General features: G+C 46.7%; 1 protein-coding gene across 1 annotated transcript in view; it reads left to right on the forward strand.

Moving 5' to 3' along the window:
- Tmem163 (transmembrane protein 163) overlaps positions 1-12,881 on the forward strand; it is a 38,991-nt gene that overhangs the window by 2,224 nt on the left and 23,886 nt on the right. Inside the window, exon 3 of the mRNA XM_042054035.1 lies at positions 5,215-5,311. Within this exon, the coding sequence (XP_041909969.1) occupies positions 5,215-5,311 (97 nt within the window). The remainder of the gene's footprint in view (positions 1-5,214; positions 5,312-12,881) is intronic.

Consider the following 12,881-nt stretch of genomic DNA (forward strand, 5'->3'; position numbering starts at 1 on the left):
GCAGGTTAATCAATTTGGTTGACAGTTCTCACCCGGCTCAGCCCTCCAGCCATCCCTGTTCTGGGATGAGTCATCTCAAATGGTCTCTTCTGGCTTTCATTTTAGCTTAAAGTCTATAGAAGGAGGGACCAGGGGTACAGCTCGATTGATAGAGTGCTTGCTTAGTGTGCACAGAGCCCTGCGCTCCATCGCCAGCACCACATAAACCAGGAATGGCACACATCTGTCATCCTGGCGCTTGAGAGGTGGAGGCAGGAGGTCCAGAAATTCAAGGTCAGTCTTAGCTACATTTTAAGCTTGAGACCAGTCTTACAAGAGAGTCACTAGATAGATAGATAGATAGATAGATAGATAGATAGATAGATAGATAGGTAGGTAGATAGATAGATAGATAGATAGATAGGTAGATAGATAGATAGGTAGATAGGTAGGTAGATAGATAGATAGATAGATAGATAGATAGATAGATAGATAGATAGGTAGGTAGGTAGGTAGGTAGGTAGATAGATAGATAGATAGATAGATAGATAGATAGATAGATAGATAGATAGATAGATAGATCGATCAGCCCAGCATGGAGCAGGTGCCTTGGTTCAGAGAGAGCATACTAACCACCAGCACTTTCCTCCTCTCTGGGACACCACGGCACAGCATAGGAGGGTACATACATGGCCCATTGCCCTAGAGCCATAGATAAGGCAGGTCAGGCCCGGCTCTGCTCATGGCAGTCACTACCTTAGTGCGTTCTTGAAAATGCAGATCTAATTGTCGCACTCCATCATGGTCAAAGCAGTGAGGCTCCCCATGGCTTCAGAAGAGAGTTTCTACAGCTCAGCTCGTCACAGAAGGCTCCTCCGTGGTGAGCCTCACCCGCTTCTCTACCCAGCTTCTCAGCTAGGGCCCAGCATGGACTCTTACCTCTGGACATCTGTCATAATCAGATCTGCGTCCAAGGCTTAAACTCTGTCTGTGTGCTGGGGACTCCCTGAGCGTGTCCCCACCTGGACAATCCTAGCTCCTGCCCCTAACTGCCCTTCTCAGAATGCGGCTCATTTGGTGGGGTGCTTTTGTTGCATGCAAGAAGTCTTGGGTTCCACCCCCAGAATCACATAAACCAGGAATGGTGGGTACACACTTCTTATCCCAACATTTGGAAGGTGGAGGCAGGAGGATCAGAAGGTCATTCTTAGTTACATCGGGGATTCAAGGCCAGCTTAGGATAAATGCGACCATGTCTCAAAATAAAATACAAAAAGTATAAATAAATAAATAAAATCACAAAATATCTCTACTTGGATGTCTGAAAGAAGTCTCTAACTTAGTGTGTCAAAAATGGCCCTTTTGATACTCCCCTGTCACACTCACATCTTTCTGAGGTCTCCGTCTCAGAGAAGGACAACTCCATTGGGCCATTTTCCAGGCTCTAAAGTCCTGCATCATTCTTGACTCCCGTTAGCGTTGGAACCATACTTAAGAGAACCTGTCCACCAGTGCCTTCAGAGAAGCTCTCGAGTCAGAATCTCCATACTCACTCCTCAAGTTTACCATTCTGATCCCCAACCCTGATTGGTCCCAACCTCACCTGGCCTGGATTTATAGCAGCCTCCTACCTGCTCTCCCCTGTTTTCTGCTTTGCCAGAGAGAACCCAGTCCCGCTTAAAACATGCCACAGCCTGTCATTTTCCAAGCCCTGGTCCCCTGTGGCTTTCCCATCCTATAGATTCCATACCCTACATGGCTCAAAGAACTCAAAGGGTCCACTCCCCAATCCTCCTACCCCACCTCGACTCTTTATGCCCTTCATCCCAACTCTGTCCCTTCCCCCCTCCTTCATAGACTGGCTGTATCCCCATCACGTCAGAAGATGTCCACATTAAAGTCCTGTCTTCCTTCTGCCTGGAAGGTTCTTCCCCAAATATTGTTCCTCTTGTCCCTGAGAATGGCTCCTGGCACCAAGGGGCGGGGGTGCAGTGTTAACGAGATAATAAAGAATTCTAATATGTCCCGAAATGCCTTTCCCAGGATGCACTTTTTGCTCTTTATAAATGAAATGTGTGTGTGCTGTAGGTACCTGTTTGTTGTGTGTGTGTACACGAGTGTGGTGGTACACATGTGTACATTGTGTAATTGGCGTGGAGGCTAGAGGGTCAGCATCCAGGGTCCTTTGTCACTTTTCGGCCTTATTCCTTTGAGATGGGGTCTCTTGTTGATGCGCGGGCTGGCTGGCCCGTGAATCCAGGAATTCATCCGACTTCACCTCCTCAGTGCTGGGGTCACAGACTCAGTCCACCCTGCCTGACATTTACATAGGTGTTCAGGATCCGCATTCAGGTCCTCAAGCGTGCATGGTGGAAACCGCTTTCTCCCCACTGTGCCACCTCTCCGGCTCCTGTGAGGCCCATAATTGAGCGCCCTTTTGATTTGCTCAGAGTCAGCTTGCCGCCCTTGGAAGTACTCTGTGTGATGTAAATGTTTCTTTCTCCACATCTTGTCTACATTCTAGTGCTCAGAAGGGTTCTTGGCAAAAGGTGGGCCCACAGTAAATAAATACTTCTCAACTGTGGCCTGTCGCTTAATAGGCAGATCAGCTCATATAGTCACAGAGAGCCTGCCGTGAGAGACAGAGAGCAGGACCCCCTTTCCTGTGTGTTCCCAGCAGGCAGAACCTAGGAACAGGGCTGCAGCAGAGCCCCTCAGTCTCCTTCTAGCATGTTCTCAGGTGACGTGGGTCCTGACCCCCTCCACACACACACACACTTCCCACGGGAATCTCAGCTGAGCCATCTGTTGGGGGTTGCAAGGAAGGGGAAGTGGGTCATTTGCTTTATTGAAGTTTTCTCTAACTCAGGAAGCCATGTAGGGTTTAGGCAGGAGAGAAAAGGTATGTGCATTCTCTCTGGAACCCTGGCTACTCAGGACCCCTTTCCTTTAGCTAGGCCCCGCCTGTGCAGGAGAAGGCAGGGTGTGTGGAGGGAGCCTGTTCCACTCTGCCCTGCCAGACCAGTAGTTCACCTAGTCCTGATGGAGAAATAGTCATGTTTTCTCTATTTGCTTCTAGCCTATATCGTTGAAGTGTTTGTTCTGGAGACTAAGAGAGGTGGTATTCATGTGGCATAGTGTTCATGTGACATGATACCCAGAGTCTTTGTTGAGTGGGCTGGCCACTGGGAGGTCATTAGTTGAATCAGGTTCTATTTCTTGTAGCGTGTGTGTGTGTGTGTGTGTGTGTGTGTGTGTGTGATTTGTGCATGTTCCTGTGTGTATGTACATATGTATGTGATTATTCATTTGGAGGCCAGGTGTTGACATCAGATTATCTTCCTCAGTTCTTTTCTACTTGGTTTTGTTGCATTTGTTTTAATGTTTAAATTTTTTTTTAAAAAGAATCTATGTGTATATGTGTGTGTGTGAGTATGCCACAAGTATGCAGGCCAAGAGGCCAAGAGAAAATATTGTTCCCAGCGCTGAAGCACCAGTCTGCTCTGAACAGCTGGCTGTAGGTTCTTAGAGCCAAACTCAGGTACCCTGGAAGGGCAGTAAATGTTCCTTACTGTGGAGCAAGCTCTCCAGTCCCTTGCACACGTTGTTTTGAACCATGATCTCTCACTGACTCTAGAGCCCACCAGGTCAGCTTGTTGGTTGGCCAATGTGCCCCAGGGATCAACCTGTCTTTCTTTTTATGGGTGCTGGAGCTCTACACTCAGGTCCTCCGGCTTGTGCAGCAGACAGCTTCCCCATTGCACCTTCTACCCTACCCTTCAGGCTCTATTTCTAGGTAGAACTCAATGTCTTCCATGACCTTGAGCCAAACCTCCTGAACTTAGTCTCTCTGGCTTTGTCTCCTAGTGTTAATGAAACACACATCACCCTCCCCATTCATAACTGCAGAAAAAACAAACACCTGGATTGAGGAGCCCTCGGGGGGATTTGGGAGCTGATGTGCAGAACTCTGAGTGCCTGAGGAGAAAGCTGCTGTGTAAACACAATGTATTATTAATACAATGTTAAAAAATAGCATTGCAGCCTGAGCTATTCATAGCTGCTTTGGGCTGCAGAAGCAGCAGGGCCCTGACACACAGGCCCTAACACAGTTTTGGGAGGCAGGGGCTATGGTTTTCAAGTCTGCAACACACTGAAAAGAAGAGAAAAAAAGAGATTTTAGTAAAAAAAATTGAGCAAATACTTGTGTATACCAGTAGTGTATATACAAGGTAGTTGCAGTTTGCGAGGTTCAGCTTTAACAAAATGGGTGGCAAGCTTCTTTCATTACACTTAGAGTTACTTTACAATGTGGATAGTTTGAGGGTACAGGGATGAAGGATAGGAGTCCCCCATCCATTAGAAATAGAAAGCTGACAATGCTATCTCAGACTCCATGGTGAGAAACTTGTAGGTGGGTAAACTAGCAATGATTAGTTATTGGTTTGGTTATCTAATTATACTGAGTTGGTCATATCCACTCAACAGATGCACCCAGGGCATCTGCTATGTGCTACTGTAGACACTGGGAAATGGAAGATATCGATTATTACCTAAGGGACATATTCTCCTCTCTCTCTCTCTCCCTCTCTCCCCCTCTCTCCCTCCCTTCCTCCCTCCCCCCCCCCCCCCCCCTCCCCCCCCCCCCCCCCCCTCTGTGTGTGTGTGTGTGTGTGTGTGTGTGTGTAGGCCAGAGGGCAATTTCAGGCATCTTCTTCTGTCACTTTTTGAGACAGGGTCTTTCACTAAACCTGGAGCTCACTGGTTTGTTTACATTAACTTTGCAGCAAGCCCCTGGAATCCATTCTAGACAAGGAATTGGTAACATACCAAAGAAATGACTCCATCTAAGTAGATTAGTGAACAACGAGTTTCATTGGGGCTACTTACAGGAGCACAGGTTGACTAAAGGCAGCTGCATCATTGAAAAGCTTGTCTCAGTACGGTGACAAGTCACAAAAGCTGCCTCCCAGGGCCTTCCTCTACAACTTTCAGGCAGTTCCACTGAAGGAAGTCACCTCTTCTCAGCAATTGTTACTGTTTATGTAGCACTCAAGAATGGGCCTTGTGAGTCTTGTAAGTTTCAGGAGTGTTCTGAAACCTGTGAGTTTTATTGACTTCCTAAGACTTGTAAGTGTCCTTTACTTTCTGAGGATTGATGAGCCTCCCTCCAGGGGAAAATGTTTTAATTTAGAGGAAATAACTACACAACTATCCATGTTCTTTTTCTTACAGAGCCTGTGTCATCTTGGGGGTGATCTTTCTTCTGTCATCTATCTGTATAGTGGTCAAAGCCATCCACGACCTTTCAACAAGGCTGCTCCCTGAAGTGGTAAGGTCCTTCTTCCTAACGTTCTTCCCTGAAGTTCCCACCTTGATTGTCACACAGGTCTGCTGCAGTGGGTAAGGGAAGGAAGGCCCCTTTAGGGACCAGAAGAACTCACTCCAGGGACACGGATGACACCGCATAGTGAAGTTCCAGGTCAGATGAGACTCCACACAGTCGAGCTGGTTCTGCCTTCTGCGTCCTGCTGGCTTTTTGACTAGTTTTAAAGCAAGATGTCTTTCTTTTCATACAAAAAGAATTGTATAGGTGCAGCTGTGATCCAGCCTGTTGTCTGAATCCAATGATCACTATAATAAGAAGCATTTCTTTTTTTATTTTGCACCTCAATGCAGATGTAAATCTATTTCCATAGGTTTCCTAGCATGACTGATGTCTAGCTATATAAACTAGAAGAAACCATTTCTGACAGGGATGTTTCTTACTGTTTTGTCCTCTGATGATTACTTTAACTCTTTCCTCCCCTGTTCTCTCTGGATATTTTTGTAGCTTCCTATTTGGCAGCCTTCATAGAAGGCAACTGATTTGGTTACTAGGTGATAAAGATGCTGCTTTTATAATTTTTTACATTTGGGTTCATGACAATGTTAACAAGAAACATTGGCTTGTCAGATGTGTTTGAATTTCAGCTTGACCACAGCATATCATTTTATATATGTCAGAATGAAGAGGGAGACTGCATTAATCTTTTGGATGACATATTGCACCTGTGCTTATGTAATGCTTGTATAACTTTGGAAGTGGGACCTTGTGAATCTTGTAAATTTCAGGAACTTCCTGAGACTTGTGAGTTTTGTTGGCTTTCTATACCTTGTAAGTTTCTTTTACTTCTGGAGTCTTAAGAGCCTGGCTCCAGGAGGGAATGTTTCAATTTGGAGGAAATATCTACATAACTGTCCATAGTCTGTTTCTCATAGATGCTGTGTCATCTTGAGGGTAATTCTCCTCCTGTGTGTGTGTGTGTGTGTGTGTGTGTGTGTGTGTGTGTGAGAGAGAGAGAGGGGGGGGGGGGAGGGAGGGAGAAACAGACAGAGAAAGGTAGACAAACAGACGGACACACACAGAGTTAATGAAAACTTAAAGGGATATTGTACTACATTTAGTAGAGGCATGCAAGTGGCTGCTGGTGTTGTTTCTTCCCTCTCTTGAAGCCATCTCTTTAATAGTCCATCAGCACTTCAACTGTTCTTTATCAGTAACGTTGCCCTGAACCTGCTCCTGTGATCTCTCAGGAAGGAAAAGCAGAAACCATACTAGGAAGGGACCTACTTAGGGTCCTCAGTCACTTTTAGGGGTGCAGTTAGCTTGTGAAAACATTATGACCGCTTCCATGCTTGGGTCCTTCCCTTCTAAGGACTGGGTTGTCTCCCACCATCTGCCCAGCTGCTGCAGGTCTTAGGCCTGTCTGTCCTCCTCTCCATCAAACTTTATGTCACATGACCCATTCCGCTAGAGTATGAATCTGCTTAACACAGAAGACACCAAGTATGATTATACATGTCACACTTTGGGTAGGTAACACCTGATTTTTCAGAGGCTATGAATACACCTGAGCTTGAAGAACTAGCACTGGGTAGAGCTTTTTAGCACTGTCCCAGTTGACACATTCATTTATTAAGATATTAAAGGTTAATTTACATTAGGCATCATGGCATGGGATGGATGACTTTGCTCACAGGCCTCTATAGAAATACTCCTTGCCTCTCTCTCAATAGCAGAAGCTCTTTTAGCTGTGGGAAGCCACTCATTACCCCATGGTGCAGATGGTCTTAGGTGAGGTGAAGAAGCTCAGCGATTTTAGTCCTGCCTTATTCCATCAGCGTCTAAAGATCCACCCCACATCAGGTTTAGAGGGAGAAGGGCCACAGAGTTATGTCTAAGATGGGCCCTGTTCTTGGAAGACCAAGGCTGCTGTGGTCTTTTAGCAGTTCTGGGATGAAACTGAAAGTTTATGAATTATATCTCTTTGTGACTATCCTACACGTGGTTGGTTTTATTTTTAAGTTATTTAGCGTCATGAAAATTTAACAAGGAGTGTTTGAGCTACAAAGCAAAGACTGCTGTTTGCCCAAGCAGCACACAGGGACAATTAACACTGCCAGTGCATAGAAAACTTTATTTTTAATGCATGGGGGCGGGGTGTGCATGAGGACATGGGTGTGTGTGGAGGTCAGAGGACAAGCACTAGTGTAGTCCTCAGAGAGGCTGTCCCTCTCCTTTGAGTAAGGGTCTCTTACTGTCCTAGAGCTTACCAGTTTGGTTAAAATGGTTGACTGCTGAGCCCCAGGGATCCACCTGCCTCTGTCTCCCCAACACTGAGATTACAAGTGTGGGGTCTGAGGATTGAACTCACGTCCCCACGCTTGCAAGGAAAATACCAACTGCACCATCTCTCCAGCCCAGTTTCTTTCTTAAATTAGTAACAGATTTCCTCATGTTGCGTACACACACACACACACACACACACACACACACACACACTCTACCTGCTATCCCAATATAAGCTCCGCTCCTGTCTTCCTGCACTCCCGACCCTTTTGTATCCTCTTGCCCCTTCCATTTTCATATCGTGAGTGTTCTGTTATTCTCCACAGCCTCCTCCCTTAGGGCCCCTTGCTCCTGGCCTCTCGTGACCCCTTCTGGTCTTCTGACAGCCACGCACACTCACTCTCACATCAATATGCATATATAAAAAGGAGAAGCCAGGCTCTGCCTCCGAGAAAGAACATGCAGTGTTTGTCTTCCTCCGCCTAGGTTACCTCACTTATTTCCCCCCCAGTTCCATCCATCTTCCTACAAATTTCATGTTTAATGACTAAGTAAAATTTTGTCATGTACATGGACCACATTTTCATTAGCTCTTCATCTGTTGATGGGCATCTAGGTTAGTTCCATTTCCTGGCTATTGTGAAAAGAGCAGCAATGAACGTGGATGAGGCAGTGTCTCTGTAGTAGGAAGTAGAGTCCTTTGGGTACACGCCTCAGATTTTTCAGTCAAGTGTACTTCTTTGTTCTATACCAGGGAAGTTTCTAGAAGCCAGCCAACAATAATCAGGCTCTCAGTTCCTGTCTTGCTGTGACTCAGGATGAGTGTTAATACAGAGTGTTTCGTGTAAATTAGATTTGTCAACTCAAATGCCCAGGGAAATCGGGCCTGGGCACAAAAAGGAGAAGTTGGCCAGTTTTGCGGTACCCAGAGAGCATGTGCCTGGTTAAAGGCTCCACCCTCCTTCGGGGTTTCAGGAGAAAAGAGTAGATACCTCTGCTGACACAAAACTAGCAGAACTGGGCAGACGGCTCAGTGGACAAGCACAAGGACCTGAGCTGAGTTTCCAGGATCACTGAAGTGCCAGATGCACCAGTAAGGCCTGCTTGTCACCTCAGCATTGGGGACAGAAAACAGGAGCACCCCGGGGGGCTCTCTGGCTAGTATTGGGGGTTCAGGCTCCGTGAGAGAACCTAACTAGACAAGATAAGGGAGAGAGTGAAAGATGCCTGATGTCAGTCTCTGGCACATGCCCATGTATGTGTGGAGTACCTGCACACAAACACATACGTAAACCACATGCACACAAGCACATGTGAATATAACACACACCTGCATACAGGCACATATGTGTAACACACACATTTGCACACAAACTCATGTGTCTAACACACACACCTGAACACAGACACATATGTATAACACACATACACCAGTGCATAGACCCCACCCCCCCACACACACACCACAGATGCAGGAACTAATAAGATATCGAAAGCATGGTTGGAGTGAGTGGATAGTTTAACACAGGGCAAGAGAAGTCTCAGCTGCACTCAGCGACTTTGCCACTTCTTGTGGGGCCTGAGCCAAACCAGGGGCTCTTAAGGGCTCCAAGGTAATGGACATCCCTCCCGATCACACCTTAACCCCTCCCCTCGAATCCAAGCTTTATTTTCATAGCTCAGCAATACCCTGGCAGGAGCAAGGCCCAGGGGCTATGTGTGGCACTGTGGGTAATGCTTGCCTAGCAAGTATGAAAGCCTGGGTTTGAGCCCTAGTACCACACAAACTGTGTCTAGAGGGGCAAATCTGCCACACAACCTGGCACTGGAGAGCTAGACATTGGAGGACCAGGAGTTGAAGGTCACCTTCGGCTTCATAGTGAATTTAAGTCCAAACTGTGCAATTCTCAGAGTGACATTTAGTACCAGAATGTGTCAGTGTGTGTGTGTGTGTGTGTGTGTGTGTGTGTGTGTGTGTGTGTACACGTATGTGAGGGTATACATGCCTGTGACACTAGAGGAGGGCATTATGTATTCTCTATCACTCCCCACATTATTCCCTTGAGACTGATTCTCCAACTGAACCTGGAGTTCACTGTTTTTCATCTAGGCTGGTGGCTACCAAGCCCTAGAGATTTTCCTGTCCCCACATCCCCTGCCCTGAAGGGCTCTGGTTATAGGTCATAGCTGGCTTCATACGTAGATTCTGTGATTGGAACTCAGGTCCCTCCTCATATCCACTTCCCAGTTCACAATGGTTCCATTTTCAACTAGAAATCTGTGTAGCCAGGAGTTACTCAGCTGTGAAGTCAGCTGGCTTTGAACCTCCAGAGTTCAGTCCCTTGGGGTTCGTCTGGAAGCAGAACTGAGCCAGCTGGTTCTCGGGTGAGCCGCAAAGCAGGCCTAGGGGGTTTGTGCGGCCAGGCTGCCTGCATAAAGGGCAGAAACCTTCTCCCCACCCCTTCCACCACACCTTTGGTCAATGAGATTTTGCAAGAGACTTCTCTACAACTCTGCACTGTTCTGAAGTGGGCTGTGCTATGGCATGAGCCAACACTTGTTCGATGCCAGCAGCTGGCTATTTACTTATTTACAGTACAAAACCAGCATCTAGAGATGGGGGTGTGGTTCAGTCCGTAGAGTTGCCTTGCCTGGGTTCCATTCCCAGCACTGCCTTGAACTAGGCGCGGTAGCACAGTCCTTGCACTTGGGTGGTGGAGATAGGAGGGTCAGAAGTTCAAGGTCATCCTCAGCTACACCGTGAGTTTGGGGGAAGCACAGGCTACATGGAATATTGGCTCTAAAACAGACAGATTAATAAATAAATAAAAATAAAAAGATCGAAAATAACTTCTGAACAAAAATGTGCATCTTCAGAAATCTGGGCCTCTGATTGCCTTACCCACTGCATCTTATTTAATTTTTTTTCATTGATATATCCATGTTGTTTAATGCTAAGATGGATTGCTTTAGTTCGTTTTTCTTTCTTTTATTTTATATTTGATCATGTGTTTGCTTCTAAAGAGTCACATCCTTTTGACTCTGCACCTGCTCTCATGAGGAAGGGCAGGCCTGTGTGCCTTTCCTTTTCGTAGGGACACAGGCTCCGAAAGCTGAAGTCTAAGATTATCAGTAGCTGGTGGCAGAGTCTAGGATTGAGCCCTGGTCTCTTTTGCAGGACTGCCTCTGGCTCCTGGTTCCATGGGCTTGTGTGTCTTTGTCTTTGCTGCCCGCTGGCTTTCAGGGCTTAGCCCTCTGGAACATTTGGCCCCCTTTTTCCCTCCAAAAAAAAAAAAGAACGAAAGCAGAAAGACTAGAGAGAAGAGCAAACCTAAAAAGAAATGATCCTACTTCCTCCTCTTCCCTTTCCCTCCCTTCTCCCTCTCTCTCCTTCCCCCTTCCCTCCCTCCCTTTCTCTCCTCCTCACCTTCTTTCACCTTGCTTCTCTCTCCTTCCTCACTCCATTCCTTCTCCCCCTCCTTTTCCTGCTCCTCACATGTGACCCTTGGCACTTGTGTGACTCCTCCCACACAAAAATAAATCAATGTAGTTTTAAAAACTGTAAACTCAACCTTGTCCGGTCGCTTCCTGCCTGCCATCTGCTCTGTATTGACCTTCATCTGCTTCCCTGGTCACTTGCACGGTGGAAACATCCCCGCCTTTACCCCTGCTCAGCCTGCCCCTGCTGGTGGGATCTCTTGAGCACGGCTTTAGAGCAGTGGTTCTCAACCCCCCTCCCCAATGCTGGGGTCCTTTCATACAGTTCCTCATGTTGCCATGACCCCCAAGCATAGTTTTCCTTGCTACTTTGTAAGTGTAGTTTTGCCACTGGTAATGTAAATATTTGTGTTTTCTGATGGTCTTAGATGATCCCTGTGAAAAGGTCATTGGACCCCTAAAGGGGTCACAATCCCCACCCCCCCCCCCCCCCAGTTGAGAGCTGCTGATAGAGACAGAAAGCATCTGACAGAAGGAAATGAGAGAATGGCTGTGTCTGAAAGAAACAACAGGAACACGGGGCTAAAGGAGGGTTTGTTTTCCTGGTCTTGCTGTCCACTAAGTGTCTCATTGGCCTCTGCAACGAGGGTTTCATTTGTGGAGGGTATTTCTACAGGTCCCACAAGTCTCCAGTGAGGTCTCTGAGGCTCATAGCAATGGTGTTAAAGATGTGAGATGGGAGATTCCAACTGTAAACTTAAGTTCCCAGAAGAGAAAAAAATGCTTCCTGCCCAGCAAAGACTCTTCAAGGCTGATTGACTGATTATGTGATTGGGCTGAGTTGGAATGTTGCCATTCTGAAGCCAAATCATTTGTGGCTGTTTTTAGCCTCTCTTTAATAACCTGTCTTTGCTTGCCTCTGTGACTGACCTACCAACTCCCATGACTGTAATGTCAAAGCTGGAAGGACATGGTAACTTGACCACTCACTCCAACCCAAAGCAAGAATGTCATACACAGCGTCTGAAACTATCCTTACAGAGATGTCCCCAATTTTCTGAACCCACCTACCTGATATTCCAGGCCATATATTTAAAAGCCCCTTGACTTATGACTTTCTTTATTCCGTCAGTGTAAAATGTCCACGAGGTAAAGACACCATGCAAGCTTGACAGACTCAGTTTGATCCCTGGAGTCTGCACAAACTTGGAAAGAAAAAACTGACTCCGCAAAGTTGTCCTCTGACCGCCATATATGCACTGTGGTGTATACACACACACACACACACACACACACACACACACAAACACATACACACAAATTAACTATCATTTTTTAAAGGTAGCTGGATCCTGAGGAATGACATCTGAAATTGACCTTTGACCTCTACATGCTTGCACGCACACACATAGAAGAATACACAGTCACAGAATTTGTCAATGTTGATGGGAAACATGTACTCTAGGAGCCCACTGAGATCTACCCAGGACAAATGAGTTGCCATGAAGGCAGGGTTTGCTCTCCCAGTGGTGACCCAGACACTGTGCTGACGATACTGTTTACCTGTGCTATAAATAGATGGTGTGGAAGACAATGTGTTTGATTAGACAGGAAAGCTAAACAGGGAGCTAAATATAGCAGCAGTCCGCAGAGGAGCTGTGTGGGAAACACGCGTGACCTCATGGCACATGCCATGAAGGACCTTGGCGGCTTGGGCGCCTGAGTGTTCATCTGCATCAGCTTCTGAGGTGTGAGCAGGTCGTCCTCCTGCTCTCCTGATTGTCAGTTCTGGTTTCCTGGGAGACTCAGGAGTCTCCAGTGGGTCTTTTTCCTGGCTCAGGGAACCTTTGCT

This window comes from Arvicola amphibius, chromosome 12, assembly GCF_903992535.2.
Source record: "Arvicola amphibius chromosome 12, mArvAmp1.2, whole genome shotgun sequence".
Taxonomy (NCBI): domain Eukaryota; kingdom Metazoa; phylum Chordata; class Mammalia; order Rodentia; family Cricetidae; genus Arvicola; species Arvicola amphibius.